Source organism: Enoplosus armatus, chromosome 3 (genome assembly GCF_043641665.1).
Source record: "Enoplosus armatus isolate fEnoArm2 chromosome 3, fEnoArm2.hap1, whole genome shotgun sequence".
Classification (NCBI taxonomy): Eukaryota; Metazoa; Chordata; class Actinopteri; order Centrarchiformes; family Enoplosidae; genus Enoplosus; species Enoplosus armatus.
Genome location: NC_092182.1, coordinates 13,325,383 through 13,342,146, shown reverse-complemented (window position 1 = coordinate 13,342,146; position 16,764 = coordinate 13,325,383). Strand labels below are relative to the sequence as shown.

The 16,764-nt window shown below is 39.5% G+C and overlaps 1 protein-coding gene across 1 annotated transcript in view; it reads right to left on the bottom strand.

The window, feature by feature from the left end:
• Positions 1-2,479: 2,479 nt before the first annotated feature.
• Positions 2,480-16,764, bottom strand: part of tex264a (testis expressed 264, ER-phagy receptor a) — a 61,647-nt gene continuing 47,362 nt past the window's right edge. The window contains exons 3-4 of the mRNA XM_070902754.1: positions 10,516-10,687; positions 2,480-3,931 (exon numbers count right to left, since the gene is read on the bottom strand). Coding sequence (XP_070758855.1) covers positions 3,555-3,931; positions 10,516-10,687 — 549 coding nt within the window. The 3' untranslated portion in view covers positions 2,480-3,554. The remainder of the gene's footprint in view (positions 3,932-10,515; positions 10,688-16,764) is intronic.

The window sequence follows — 16,764 nt, the reverse complement described above, 5'->3', positions numbered from 1 at the left end:
AGTGATGTTGCTGCAGATGAGCCCAGGTTGGGAGATCCTCAACTCTCACAAGGTCTGGACACTTGAACAAAGGCGCAGTGGCTCCACGCATGAACAGCCCCGGAGGTGCTCTGCCTCATCGCAGCTATGCCAAATGAGCATTATGTAATTTTGGAGCCGAGCGGAAAAGATTGCGTTCGGCAGGTTTGTAACATGCTGGATTGGATATCAGTGTGGAGAAGGTTTAAGAGTCGCCCCCTATTTGTTCAAGCGGCCAGGAGGGGAGGAGGGGGTACAGGGTGCTAAAATAACGATCCTTTGGAGGCTGCTTGTCTTCAGCGGTGGAAATTTTATTTGGGATCCGCAAACAAGTTGCGACACGACACGGCACGACACGGCACGAGAGGGTGTGAGGTCAGTCCCAGATGGCACAGTGATGCGCGCGGGGGGACATGCGCTTTGAGAGGGTGAGCTGCGACCCTTTCCCTCTCTCCTGCCAAAAGCAGCTTCAGACACGCAATAGTCGGCATCTAAATTTGTAAATTTGTTTCTCCACGTGCGATGTAATGAGATTAATAATTAACATCATGGGAAGGCAATAATCTCCGCGCCCTAAAAGCTGCATGACACCCCTGTGGGTTTCACAATTAATTTAATCAGATGTTGACCCAGGGTGTTATCGCAAGTCTCTTCCAAACTGATTTTCATTTTTGCCTTTGGACAAAAGGTTGGGGTGCCAGGATTAAAACTGAAAGTGCAACAGACATGTGGTGAGGGCATCTGTCCCTGCGGACTGATCACACCTCTGTAGGAAGTCCAGCCACCAATCTCAGAGTCTGATCACAAGGCAAAATGTTACCCACTGACTGTTGAGATATCTTAAAACTCTCCCATGACGAGGAGAATGAGCAGCTACGGTGATATGTTAGTACACAGTAAATTGTTCTTAGCCAACATAATAGAGGATGCTTTACTTCTTATATTGCAGACATGTAAGAACAGAATAATGTAAAGATGGAGGACAATTTTAAGTGTCTTAATAAGGTGTTCCTCCACCACAGGATGCAAGAACAGTTTCAGTGCTGGACCATGCTGGAGTGTTGGACCGATGTGGTGGACACATCGGTCCAAAATCTCCCATAGGCGTTCAACTGATGTCTGGTGAAGGTGTAGGCCATAACATGTGATTCAAATAAATTTTTTAATACTCATCAAATCATTCAGTGAGCCCGTGTCCTGTATGAAGCATCCATGTTTCTTCGCTCATTCAGGTGTTTCCCTTTGATTCGTCGAGTGTATCTTGTGTCATTATGGGTTGAGTTCTTTTCTGCACCCTGGAGGAATCTTCAATAGTCAGACCAATATTGAATTTTTGAGGAACATACTGATATTTAAAGTTTAAAATAATCAGATACAGTAATGATTTTTTTTATGCATAAACACAGAACATAAACATTTTTTATAAAGATCCCTTAAATTTGTTATTTAGAGAATTGTGACCAAGATCTGTACTGAGCTGGACATTTTACGGATGAAAAATAAAATGTCAGTTCTCTTTGGTGGACAAATGATGCAATGACAGTTTCTAAATGACCTCAATGACATAATTTGATATATTACATCTGTCATATATGGAGCATGTGCGATAAGCCAATATCCACCATTATATTGGCCTGAAGAAGGACTTTTTCTCTCTCTGGTTGATGGTTTATTAATCAGCAAAATGTCTGTCCCTACTATCGTGTTGGACTTAAATGAACACATTTGTCCTTATAGGTCACGATGCTCATTAAGGACCACTGGCTAAAGAACGTGTGTCCATCAAACATCAATAGTCTGCTGGAGCCCATTCTTCCTCCTCTGCTGTACACACAGCTGATTAAATAAATTGTGACACAAATGCCAAACCTCTCATTCAAATGCTGCTCGGATCAATGCAGCTCCTGCTAAGGTGACACAATCTGGATACAATAACATTTTGTAATAATATTCTTAAGAGGATTTGTGCTTCCTGAAAGGTAGCCAATTTTGTATTATTTTGTGAACGTTGATTAAACATTTCAGGTGTGCCAGGTGAGATCGCTCCCTCAAGAAAATCTTAAAACAGCTTTGCTTAATTTGCTCAACATTATGCCATTTTTGGCTCTTTCTGGAAACGTTTCTCTTTTATTTTGCTTTTGAATCAGTCATTACAATGTGAAACCATGGAAGGGGTTAGCGTTTAAAAGAGGGCTTAATAAGTTATTTGGAGCTTACTGTCCCATCAATAACGTCTGAACAACGTGTCCCATTGCCACCCACACTTTGTTAAATCTCTGCGTCTCTGTTGGGAAACAGACCAAAAAAAACCGGATAAGATTTGTCCTCACAGTAATGATGTGGCTTTGTGTCAGAAAACTTTAAATTGAGGTTGTTTTTAACAGATATCTGTGTAAAAGAAAGGGTTATATAATATTTTGTGCTACAAAATCTATGCACAACTGATTCCTGTCAACTCAACTTTTCATTTGAAAATTTTATTACAGACAGAAAGACACAACCATGGCAATGTGCTGTACATTATTTCTAATGTCTCAAAGCACCAACAACCTACGAAACATATCACATATAGTCTCTGGAAGTGAGTGAATTTTGGCTACAAACAGAACTGTAAAGTGGTTTAATGAACCAACTATAGAAGAGAACATTACATTAAAAAAAACTGAAGCAATTATCTGAGCACAGAGTGACAATAAAATGTTCTGTACAGTACCCAAGGGAACAAAAGTTTACATCTTTGAATTGCATTTTAAATCCTAGTCCTGGTGACCTGGAGGCCTCCGTGATGTTCACTTTACTACTGTAAGTCCTCACTGGTGTTGACTCTTGACTCTGCCTCAGACTTCAGCATTTCCCCTGTGTAATAGATATTCTCCAAACTGGAAAAAAAAAGAAGTAAAAATAACACAATGAAATAGGTCCGTCAACCTTTCTACGGCATTAGCTCCTGCATTGTTTCACCCCATCATTACTGTATATCAAGACACCAAAGTCAGGTAATGCACATAAACACGTGACATAAAATTACTCAGGACATAACCTTGAAAGTGGGGTATAATATCAACTGTCACACAAAAAGATGCTGTATGATGATACAGGATAGCCGACGTCAGTGTCCTTCCTTTGATGTTAATCTTAAACTCAAGTGTCACTTGTACTCTGCACAAAAAAGGCTGTGATTCACGTAAAACTACAGTTTGAAATGAAATATAGAATTGAACAAATCTCGTCTCTCATTTGAGAAAATTAGGTTTACCCAAGAAGACTTAACCCAATGGGGCTGTCTGTTGCTCTACCCTGACAAGAGTTTAAATATAGGATCAGGAATTATTTTTAAAAAATGAGATTACAGTATAACAAAGTACAGGCTTCAAAAAGAGGAATTAGAAGGCGCTGAAATGCGGCATGTTGGTCATGGCATGAACAGGCTTTAGATCCACCAACAAGATTACATGACAGATAACCAGCAAACACTGAGAAACTCTCTAGCATGCCAGTGTTTCATGGCCTTATCCCTTATCTCTTCGGCATCCTCCCTACTCCTCTCCATCCCCCAAGGGCTCCTTCTTCTCAGCCATCAGTTCAACTCCTTCTGTAGCTCCGTCTTCACCCTCAGGGACCTCCTTCTCCTCCTCCTCCTCCTCTCCATCTCCCTTCGCTTCCCTCTCTTCTCCCTCCTCCTGCTCCTCCTGATCCATGTCAAGCTCTTCAAAGGACGAGCCGCTGCCCATAGACTCGTTAGAACCTCTGTCGCTGTGGTCCCTGGGCTTAATGTCTTCGTTTGCGTCCATTACGTCCCTCAGAGGCAGGGAAGAGGCCAGGGAGGCGGCTGTGGAAGCAGCCAGGGATGTCTCTCTGCTGTCCCAGGGCACGCCGCCGCTCACTGAACTCACATCGCTGTGGGAGTCTGCACCTGCAGCGACACGGGAGAGAGACACAGATAAAATAGGTTACAGGCTCAATCACATGCAGGGGAAACTCAATTACAGTGAACTACAGGTGTTTGTGTGCTCATTTAAGGTAAAGAAGCCACTACTACCGCCACAGTTCAGAAGAGTAAAGGTTTAAATACCCTATAATGGTTACTGCACCTCCTAAATATTTGAGACATGTTTGGACATTAGTATTTCCACCCATCAATTATTTGAGACACTTATAGAAGTTGCCAGTAACCACTATAAACGTCAAAAGAGAAATTAGGGAGAAACACAATGATATTTTGTTAAGATACACTGTGCGGAGGTCTAAAAACCAGGCGTTGTTTTGTGAGGAGAAACCGAAGGCTACAGCCATGCTAGCAGCTCTGTGAAGTTGTGCTTTGAGCTAAAAGGTAAACTCAGCATGCTAAAATGCTCACAATGACAATGCTAATATTTGCTAATTGACACTAAACACATAAGTAAACAAGTACAGCCGAGGATGGTATGAAAGTCATTTGTTTTAAAGGTATTTGGTCATAAAGTAATGAGGATTTCTGAATCCCATGACAATCCATCCAACTGTTGTTGACACTTTACTCACAACCACAAATGTCAACCTCATGGTGGCGCTAGAGGAAAAGTCAGGTGATCACCAAAGTCATTAGGATTCATCATCTGGGCACCATGAATGTCTGTACCAAATTGTGTGCCCATCCACCGAGGCTAAGTGAAAACTTTGACCTGCTGTGGGCGCTAGGGTCAGGAATTCAAGTCATTGGGATTCATCCTCTAGGGACGATGAATGTCTGTACATCCATTACATACAATTGCTGTTGAGATATATATATATAGTCTGCACCGACGATTGCCAGACAGAAATTGCCAAGCCGCTAATACATACATACATTAACATTATGCTCCTCAAAGATCATGCAAGGGCGTGAAGGCGTGTCTATATGCATTTTCATTCTCTGCAATCACTTGATCACAGCTGGGCTTATCTTATGAAATGTCTAATTCTTTGGTCACTTAAAATTCCACACAATTTCCTCACAGAAATTTCAATTAATACATTCTTATAATGATACCGACCCCACTTCCTTCAGCATGGACCTGCTTATTAAAGCTCATCAGGAGTCTGTGTGTCAGCTGAGCTCAGAGGGACCAGATTATTATTGTTAAAGAGAGAAAAGATCTTTTATATAAACTCAAAGAGCACTCATTACATCAGTAACTTACCATCAGCGTCATTAGTGACTTGCATCTAAATTTCCAGTATTGTGCTACTGCATAGCTAACTACAGCTTTGCATGAAGAGGATGCTCCTGCTGCTACCGTCTGCAGCACATAGCACATATTATCTGAAATCATCATTAAGAACATCCAATAGCTTAATTGATGGCGATTTCCTCACCCACATGATCAGCCTGCTAATGCTTTTAGACTAAACCTGATTCTAATTGGCCTTTGATCTGTGAACGAATAGCCATTCATTATCTCTTACTACTGTGTGTTAGCTAACCAGAAGATAAATGTGTGCGCAGTTGTGAGAAAAAAAAAAAGAAAAGCCAGCGATATGAAAATCTGACAGGAAGGTTGAAATAAATTGTGTCCAACAATCAAAGGTTCATAAAAAGAAGAGCACTGTGCGTCAGGTAGGTCAAAGATAAAGACTAACACAACTGAAACAACAGAGACAAATGAAAGACATGAGGCTTTCGTTGCTTTGACGGCCTGAAATTACATTAAAATAGGAAGAGAGACTTGTAAATACAAAGAGGCACGTCACATCTCCCACCTACACAGCAAATATTACTCTGTGAGCTTTCCACAGTTGGTCCTCCAGAAGAGACTTCAGAGGCAGAGGAAAAGAATATGTGAGCAAAACTCAGAAAACAACACATAAATGTATAAATAATCTTCTGTTTTTCAACTGTGTGATCAAGTTAATATCATGTTTTGCCAAAATCTGCTCTGCAAAAAGCAGATTTAAAACCTCTCTCTTTCCTCAATTCTGGGTTTTTCCAATGTATGACTGTGTTATTGTTTTGACAATTTTGTCTCTCCTGTTCTTGTGCAATACACTGACACTTTTCATATTTTTGTATGGACTCAATATATCTTATTTGGCTTAAAAATCAACAGCCTTGATATATAATGACTACCACAAATAAAATGTGACTGGAGTTGACGTGACTGTCCCACAGGACACTAAAACACTATTGTCCAAGCTATTTTCCTGCTGCTTTCACACTCCAAATAAATCCCATCCACACATCAAAGTGTGTTTGCACTAAATGTGACATCGGGGACCCAAATACAATAAACAGGGAGTCTCCGAGCTCCTCGCTGAGGTCAGTCTTTCCTTTTCATTCATTCGAATCTCAGCATCACTCAGCAATCTAATTATCACATCCAGCAGATCTGATCCTGTCTGCAGTGAAGAACATTATATATGGGAAGTCCGTTTAGGTTATTTATAATATCTATTTATGGGCCTGTTGATTAGCTAGCAGGTCCAAACAAAACCACTGGGAATGGTCGTCAGTGGAACAGGTCTGGTGTGAACGTGATGTGACAGAGAGGGTTTGCTTTAAAATGCATATAGATGGAGTGCATGTTGTGATTTATATTTCATTTGCAGGTTGCAGTAAAAGGACTTTTCCACAGAGACTCGTTTTACAATACAAGGAATTATATGGGAAATAATGGGTCTATTTAGGGTAATTGGACGGACAGCCCCCCAAGGAAGAGCCTCAACACACTGGACAACTTTCACCCCCTCTGCAACTGCAAGCAAGTCCTGAAATTGGTACCCTCGTTGAAGCCAGCCTGCTGTGCCTCTGAAAGTCTTTTAGATAACATTTGCCTAAATTAGTTGCTAAATTGGGCCCATTGGGATTATTAGCAGAGAATCAAGGTCTTGTTCTTCAAACTGTTTGAAACAGAGGAGAAGATTTTTTTTAAGGAAGTAATTAGACAGAGACAGGGCTGAGGTGTGCTGAGAGTTTGGAGAAGCTGAGTCTGAGTGCATGGCAAGAAAAGAGCGACAATAAAACGCAGAAACAGAAGTTAAGGGATGATACAGTAGATGGATCTTCTTGTTTACAAATTAGGGCTGGGGGGAAGCGGCATTTAAGGATACTCTTCATAAAATATGCACATGTATTGCTGTACATGAATGTCATAGTAAACAGTGCGTCTCTCAAAGTAAACAATGTTAGATAATGAAAAAGAGGCATTAATCCTGCAACGGCCTCTGGGTACAGTTAACATTTTTAAATATTAATGACTTCATGTTCATATGACAGTAGACAGGTTTCCATCCAAATTTAGCACAAATTTTAACCAAATTTCAAGAACATCGGCAAAAGAAAATGTGAATTAATACATGTTTCCATCCACTACTGTTATGTGAATATTAGGAGTCGGGCGCATCAAGATTAATAGTTGGTGGCACCGAATCTCCAGTCGGGTGTCAAACCATTGCAGAAGAAGAGGGCGCAACAGGATGATGTGATCAAAAGAGCACCAGTCTAACATCAAACGAACAAAAACAATGTGGAAAACATGCTGGATATATGGCGTTTATGTTTTTTTCCTGTTCTCTGCATCAGTCCACACAGATGTGATGTTTTCCGTCTCTTCAGTGGACTTTTAATTCACGCGAAAAAGCACGTATACAATTACCAATTTCAAAACAAGTTTAATAAACCTGCCATATATTGTAAAGTTGTACCTGAGCTGGGTTCAGTAAGTCCCCTTGTAGCCTCTGTGATGAAGTGACCATTTGTCAGTGGTATAAATGGTCTAAAACAGAAGCCAACTGGCCCGTTTTACACTGAGGCTGGTTTGTGTCCTCAAAAGATTAACAGCGACTGCTGTGATCACCAGATTATCATAAAAGTGTTTTCATCTCTCTCGAGTGTTTACTGCTCCCAGTGTGCCAAGATGGTAGAAACGGGACAAATGTTTGGACACAGTCGGAGTTTATGGTCGAGGCGGTCTATAATGTGGAGTTGAGGGATGAAAAGTCAAAGGCAATCTTCCAGGTACACAAGAGGGGTTTCCACAGCTGGCTTGTCAGACAAAGCTTCGGTCCACTGATTGATCTGTCTCTCATTAAGAAAACTCGGCTGTGTCTGGGACCGAGAACATAAACACACACACACACTTATTTTGAACAGTAATTTCTGGCAGTGGCTACTGGGCTCTAAATCTACAGATATACCAGCCATGATGTAGGAACATTGCACGCAAACAGGCAGACATTCATACACCTTTACACCTGCCTTCCTCTTGTTGTGTGGCATGCAATACATTTGCTGACTGTGCAAAATGTTCAACACTTTACAAAGTGCACACCTCACAAAGAACAACAGATCTGATTTAAAAAGGCATTCAACAAAACTTTCCAAAGAAACGACCAAGATTAGTTTACATTCCAATTTTTACAAGTGGGTACTGCAGAAGCACAATATGCAGTGCTGTTTAAATTCTGATAAAAGTAACACTTTACTTCATTTATGTTTCTGCTACTCACACAATAGCTCCTTCTCAGCTCTCTCGGGAACAATAAAAAGGCCCTGGGTGTTTTAAAAGGAAAGAATCTCACATCTGCTTTAAAGAGAGTCTAAAGCAGATGTGAGGTGTTTTTAAAGCCAATCATCTGCAGTGTGTTTAGTGAATGCTCTTCATGTTGGTTCAGTGTGATAAAATGTGTCTCTCACTATAAGATTTTTAGGTGATTTTTAACGGGATATTAATATTGCTCATAATGTCCGACACAGTTAAATGACAACTCTCCGTGCTTCCTGTAGCTCCACCTTTAGCTACCACACCCAACTCCCTGAGACCCTCCCAGGAAGTTATACTGCATACAGTAAACTCCTCCCTTTAGGCCTGTCAGCCTACTCCCTCCAAACTATCTGAGTGCTGAACAGAGACAACCAATGTAAGTAAAAATAAGTATTTTTCCCTATTATGATATATTTGTTTAATAGATTGTTTTGCATCATATTTACTTTAGATTCCTTTGTTTAGGCCTGAATGCCAAGACTACAGATGCATTAAGGGATGTGAGAAATGACAACCTATTTTACTTTATAATTCAATTTAAAAGTTGAATTATAAAGCATTTCGTTTAATGCTAGTGTCTGATTTGTAATACTTTCTTTTCATGTTTAGAAGAAAGCAGTGATAAACTGTTGGAAAGGCTTTTGGATCCCCGTGTTTGAATGTGGCACCAGATGATCTGTAACCAACCGTCATTGCAGGTTTTTGACTAACCATCGATAACACACTGCTAATTTTGGCCTAAAATTATGCTGTTAATATTCATATTTGTACCTTTTCTGGAACTCTAGATTCAGCTACACCTCACTCTACTTTTTTTGCCAAATTCAAAATTACAGTTTAAAGCAAATTCAAATGATATGGTGAAATTGCTTCACTTCTTTAATTTCAAAATAAGATTCTGAAGGGAAGATGATGGGTGGATTAATAAAGAAAAATGAAAACAACAGTGTTGGAGACAGTGTGTGTGTGTGTGTGTGTGTGTGTGTGTGTGTGTGTGTGTGTGTGTGTGTGTGTGTGTGTGTGTGTGTTTACTGGGGAAGAAAGACAGTCATTAAAAGATTATACAACATCAACTTAATTTTATCTGAATTACCGTAATGTTTTCTAAGACTTTAGTTCGTTCTTATTAACTTTCTCATTTGCTAGAAAAGCGAGCAATAATCAAAACTTTGTCTCGGCCTGATGATGCCGACAAATGAATTTAAAGTTATGAATAGCCTCGACTCTCAGTTTCAACAGAACGTCACTGGCTTCTTTACCTGTCTCACGCAATGCCACTCTGCTTCCACAGCGACCCCAATCTAAACATGCCAAAAACCCGTAAGTATGTACAGATCATGTAAGACCGTCTTCCTGATACGTCTTCTATATTTAAGCTGTGTTTAAAAGGGATAGAACATGATCTAAGCTCAAGGTAGACGGCACCTGATGTAAATCAGACCACTTCCACCCACTCTGTCCCATCAACCCATCACCATTTTCTTTCTCTGGTGATTTGTACAACGACAAAGTCAATACTGCCGTGGGTCCAGCCTTCAGGTCCGGCAGGTTTGAAAGAGAAATAGCAGCAGAGAAGACATTGCGCTTGAAGACACATACTTGCAGTGACAGAACAATTACAGTGTCTCGTACATCACATGTCTTCAGTGATCAAGGGCAGGAGGGGAGTCAGTGCAGCGTCGGGAAAAATAAAAGTTGTCATATATTTCCTGTTGGTTTGCTTCTATCTGACTCAAGCTGTTGTCTCAACAGAGCAGAAACGTGTTTCTATCAACACGCTTCATTAGACTGCACTTAGACAACAAGACAAAATAAAACAAAAACCAACTGCCATGTGATGAATTTGTTTTTTAAACTTTTGTTTTCTGTGAAACAAACTGGCTTTTCTTTTAGTGTCTAGAAATATGTTATTTGGGAGAGCTATTCGACCGACGCTGTCAATTATTTTCTCATGAGGGCTCAACAGTAACAGCCGCGTTAACAAAATACACAGAATTACCTGTAATGTCAGTTCCTCTGTCCTCATCAGAGTCCTCTTCTTTAACGTCTGTTTTAACCTCCTCCTTCATCTCTGGAACAAAGAAGTCCGTCTGGCGAGACAGTGGAACCATATAGTTGATGATGTCTGAACTGCAGACCTCAATAGTTGGGAATGCACACAGCTTCCTCTCCTGTGAAAGAAAAAGTGACAAAGTTAGATGCACAGTTGCTCTGTATCAATATCAGCTGATGTTTGCACAACACGACTTCACAAACCTTTACAGGTCCCTCAAACAAAAGGTGTCAAATTTTATAATTACATCGTGCCAGGATTGGAAAGAAAAAGAGACAAGGATGAAAGTTATTATAAACTGCAACTGAAAGAACAGATCAGACTGAACAAGGTAGAACAAATGTTGCAGTGTGCTCATGAAAGGTTCTGCTATTCTGCTCGATCGACTGCTTCATACTCACACTCGGGATTACAAAAATTTAAGTGTATTCAACTTCCTGTTCATCCAATCCAGACAACTGATGGTCTTTATAAAGAAAATACATGCCTTTCCTTTACAGTGTCACCACCATCACGTGTATTTTAGTGTTTCAGGGGAATCTGGCATGCATGAAAAAAAGGTCTGAACCACTTCAGGATACATTTACATACTGTATCTATCAAACTAAACTGGTTATTAAGGTCATCTGTTCTGTATTGACACACGCGCCGTAAATATTTTTATATTTTTGTGAATTATTTGTTTTGTAGCACAGAAGTTGCTAGGTACTGTACAACTTTAAAACACTCTAATTCATCATACAATTCACTGCTGAATCCTCTGCTGACACCTCCCACATCAAACTTGAAATATGATCACAGTATAGAGCGCAAGAGGGTCGGGGATAAAGAGCCATGACAGATCTACTGACTGTAAGGCAACAGATCAACTCTGCTAAAAACTAGGAGTGAAAATATGGACACTGTAGATAACTGTGATGTTCTCAGATGGGCAGAAAACATCAGAGATATGTAGCTTTAAAATGTCTTCACTTTGCTGACATAACACTATGTCTTTGACACATTAATATGAATACCCCCTCCCATGTGAATCCATTAAAGATGCATTACCATCCACATCTGTGTGTCTACGTTTTGCACCCTCCAGTGGTATGTATAGAAAGTGGAGAGTTTATAAATATTAGACCATATTTTCTCTAAAGAGGACATTAGCCTTGCATAATTTTGCCTTATGCTTTCATATCGTTCTCAAGGGACTGCAGAGACGTGAGCTCTCCAATGGGCCTTCAGAGTACGGCTGAAGGAGGCCTGGGTGAGCTGTACAGGCCGGTCTCAGCTATGACCGGTCACACAGTGACAGATGAATGTTTTAGTATGAGATATTATCATCTACAGTGGTGGAAGACGAATTCACATCCTATACTTACATATAAGTATATATAACACAAAATAAAAATACACCATTAAAAACTCAGGCAATAAAAATGTTACTTGAGTAAAACTACATAAGTATTATCAGTAAAATGTACCTAAAGTAAAAAAGAAGAAGTAGAAGAAAAATGTCTTCATGAATGTTATGTCATGATATATTAAATCATTGAATCACTGATGCATTATTAGTGTAAGCAGCATTTCTCTGTTGTAGTTGTCAATGAGGAGCTGATTTTAGCTAGCTAGCTAGCTGTATATACAGTTTAGTAGTTCAATCTATAACAATGCACAATATTTTATAAATTGATATTAAGTTAATCTTTGTAAGTAAAATCGTAACATACAAAGTTACTAGTAACTTAAATGTCCCATATTGTAGAAAGTGAGATTTCCATGTCTTGTTTGATTGTAACGCAGGTCTAGGTGTTATATAAATACTGTGAAAGTATCAAAACGCTCAGTCCACAGAGAAATGCACACAGCCCGTGTTAGCAGATTTTTATGCTCACACTGGTCTGTGTGAACAATCTCAGAATTTCAGAATTAAAGTGAATGTATAGACGTCCAACGTTGCCATGGCTGTGCGACAAATTGGGCTATTTCTGGGCTATAGGCGACAAGAAACATGTCGGATGGCCTTACAGCAGTCACCTGACTCATTCTCCTCTGGGTCAGGGTGATCTAGGCTGATTGATTGGTTTTAATCTAATCCTCTGCAAAATAAGACTGTGGGAGCTGGTATGAATCACCTAGCTGCTACACACAGGGGTTCCAGCCGGGGGCTGCCTATGCAAATGAGTACCCGTCTCCTTGAACCTGCTCCGATAATGAGCAGGGAAATCGAGACAAAGACAGTTCACTATACTGTAGGCGCACACACACACACACACACACACACACACACAAACACACACACACACACACACACACACACACGTCTCCAAGGGATACTGTCACATATGAGAGAAAGAAAACAGCACGTGAGAGAGATGTGTACCAGTATACAGTATGTGTGCTTTACTGACAGTAACATTTACCTTGTTAAAGCAGTAACTTGTTCATAATTATCATATTCTCTCTGTGTAAGAGGTTTTAAGCCTGGTGTCAGCAGGGACTGCAGGTTTTCATTTCTTACAGAGAGACTACATCAGGTGATTTCACTGATTAACACAACCTCGCTCTGCTGTACGTGTGGATTTTTGCCTTTAGCACAGGAAATGACAAACAACATTTTTCTACCAACTCAAAATATTTTGTTGCAGCCGTAGGTAATTAGTGCTGCTTTGACATTACTGGAGGACTCTGCAGCTAAAGCAGGCCATCCACTGAAAACATTTTGGATGACTAGAGTATGCATCATTCTGGTACATAGCTTTCAGTGATTCAGTCTACAATATTAAGTCTGTGAGAAGGCATTTCACTTTTCATTAGACTTGATCAACTTTATGGCAAAATGTGTAGTTCTGGTCATGTGGTCTGCCGGCCACGTTGTTGATTATACTTCTTCAAGAATTACAATATAATCCTTAGTTAAGGAAAAAAATTATGTCTTTAGTCCACTGGTGAAGTGTACCTGCATGATTATCACTTATTAGTATATTGATGATGTAACAGTGTGGGTCTTTTTTCCTAAAGAAACTATGATTTTTACATCACTTTGAATAAACATGTTTTTAATATATATTACCCATCTGAGACCTGTGCTAGGGACATGTCTACGCTAATAATTAGTTACATCTTCTTCTCCCCGGTATCCCGGAGATATTTTATCACAATCCCATAAAATGTGTGTATATGATCTCCAATCGAGTCACAGCGCTGCAGGAAGAGTGACTGAGACTTGTGACGAGAGCTGTTAAGGTATTTTGCAATATCAAGTGGAGTTTTAAAAAAGAAAAATCTAATTCTCACCTTGCAGCCAAACTTCCTCCAAACTGAGGTGTTTATTAAATGGTGTCCCTACCTGCACATATTTTCCAGTGTTTAATTTATCATTATAATATTCATTTCAGTTCCACTTTCTTTTGATATCCAGAGTGTTGCCCTTTGATGTATTTCAAAGAACTCTGTGACTCCACATGTGAATATTAGGTTCCTTCTTATCACTTCCTCCTTTGTTAACATGACGAATTGCTTCAAAATAGAATAGTAATTTATACATATTTCACCCAACTCCATATGTGTTTGTTAAGTGTCACGATTGCAAAAATTTACACAAACCATATGCATATAAACCAAATTGCAATACAACCTCTTCAAATAATGTTACAACTTTAATGAGGAACCATCTCTTTCTGTAGCAGCCAACATTTATTAAAAATTACAGGCTGCCACGAAACCCCCACAGATATTGAAATAGGTACATTCAATTGTTTCCTTTCGTTTGAACATAAAATTACATTTAATCCATTTATTTGCTGCATTCATTTTTCTCCTAAGGCTTTAATTTGAGAAAAGGCACACAGTAAATATACAGGCACAAATCACAGAGTGGAATATATAATAAACGTTATGAATAGTTTTTTAAAGGCAACAATAAATAAAATAAATGTATTATAATTTAGCCCTGAAAAAATATGTAGTTATTCAAGTCGTACACTTTAGACAGCATAGATGGCTATATTTCCTTCACATCCTTGCCCTGCTGTGTGGGTACAATACCGTACGTGTCTAAATATCATGACCTTTGTTAAATCCCGCCCCGGAACTGTTTTGTCCAATCATAGCTTAGCAACTGTAACTAGGCACAGCACGCCTGTCAAGCTTTGGATTTGTCCACATGCCGAAACAGTGCACAGGGGGCAGTCCTAAGAGCGATACTTTAGAAAACCACACACACAAAAACACAAGAGCAAAAGTATAAGAAACAAATTACACTGTGTCTTGCTGCAAACATTAGCATGTCCGCCTAACTAGCTAGCTTACTACCTACAATAGTAACCTACCGTTATTTCCAAGCGCAAGGGACATGACATTAGCTAACTGTATTATTTTGTGGGGTTACAGGTTACTTTAAAATACCTGTTCGGGACTGAAACATACACCCTGTGGGAGCGTTAGCATTAGCTTATGCTAGCTACAGCTGCTTAAATCTGCTGCTATGTAAAACTACCGCTCAGTCTGTCAAGTTATTCAAGAAGGTGAACTGAGGGGCTGCATAAAGGGCCAGTGTAAGATAAATAAAGACTTTTTTGAACTGTGAATCATGCAAAGCTACTCTAGTAGAGTCCCAGAATAAAAATATAGAGCTGAAATGAGCATAATATGGAAACTGTCACTGTCATAGGCTGCTCTCAGCTTCCATAAAACAGGACATAAACTAACTCTTTCCATATTACATATAATACATATCAGTATGAAATCTGTTTATTTAATTTTTCATACCCACCATATTACTGCTGTCTTATCAGGCAGCCAAACAAAAAGAAACTACTAACTACTAACATCTATTATTAAACAATGATAAGCAAATGAAAGCAGGTCTCATCTTGAGAAGGTACATTTCACTGACCAGTGATCCATCCTCTCACCAGGGAAATGAATAAAGAAACAGCAAATGGATTAACTGTCCCATCATAATCAAAACTCGCTCCTGGCTTGAAGGTTTTAATTATACGGCAAGCAAGATGTTCTATTTCCTCCCTGTGCCCTTTTCTGGTCTCAGCCTCCATGTCCGCTGTCTGATTGGGTGCCATCTATTTTCTCTATAGTCTATCATGGAGTCAACATGCATCCACTTAACCTGCGTCTGTGTCTGGGAGCTGCTGGGAATGAAATGTGCTCTCCTGCAGGATACGGATGAGACTGAACCGTTGAAAAACAGGTTAGTCGTTCCTCTCCCTGCCGCCTCAGAGCAGACTCAACATTTATGATCTTCACAGTCACACTTACTCTCTCAACACTCATTCATCATCCTGGGCAAAGAACCAGCAAGTGAACAACCAGTTGATACCAGCACCACTAAACCAATATATTCCACAGACCATCAACTGTTCCCAACCTTCATAATGGTTCTACTAAATGGGTCAATTTCAGTGCTGGCCCTGCTCTCTATGTTATGCAACCTCACTCTTAATAATTAATGACCTTGCAGCACTGAAGTGTTTTGTCTATTAAACATGTTACGTTTAAATTGGTGGAGAATAAGTGATTGATGGAGAATAAGTGACCCTATTATTATATAAAATATCCATCACTTTGTTTCCTCATGCAAATCCCACTGCCTACTTTCTTTTTTGTTATGTTTCTGTGCAGTCAAGCTCTACAGGTATACAGGTTTTAATTAAAACCAAAAACTAAACCAGCTATTTTACTACTGTATGTGGTTACAGTCTCTCATGGTGGGAAAACATCCTAATTAGAGAAATCAGGGAGTGGAGAGTTTAGTAGGAATGACAAACTCAATACTCGTGGGCCTTGATGGTAAAACCACCACCACTTTATCCCTTTACTATTCTTTGGGCTATATGTCAGGTATGACACTGAGACTTTGCGATAAGGTTTATACCTAGATCTTTTCTTTTAAAGTTTGCTGGTTGTATAAGGCCAATATGCACATAAAAGAGCAGATTTTGTTGTTGTTTTTGTTGTTTCATTTTGCATCAATGTGAGGAAATACCACTGGATTAGCCATAAAGAGACATCCCTACCTAAATCTATATAAAAACCTATCTATATGGATCTAATATAGATAGACTTTGTATTTCAAAATGATTTGAACTGCTATCTTAACCATGAAGGTTATAAAAATATCAATTAACATTAATTACTTAGCCTGTGAGGAAAGAAGAAATTTCCTTGGCTTTGGGTTGATTATGATATCTA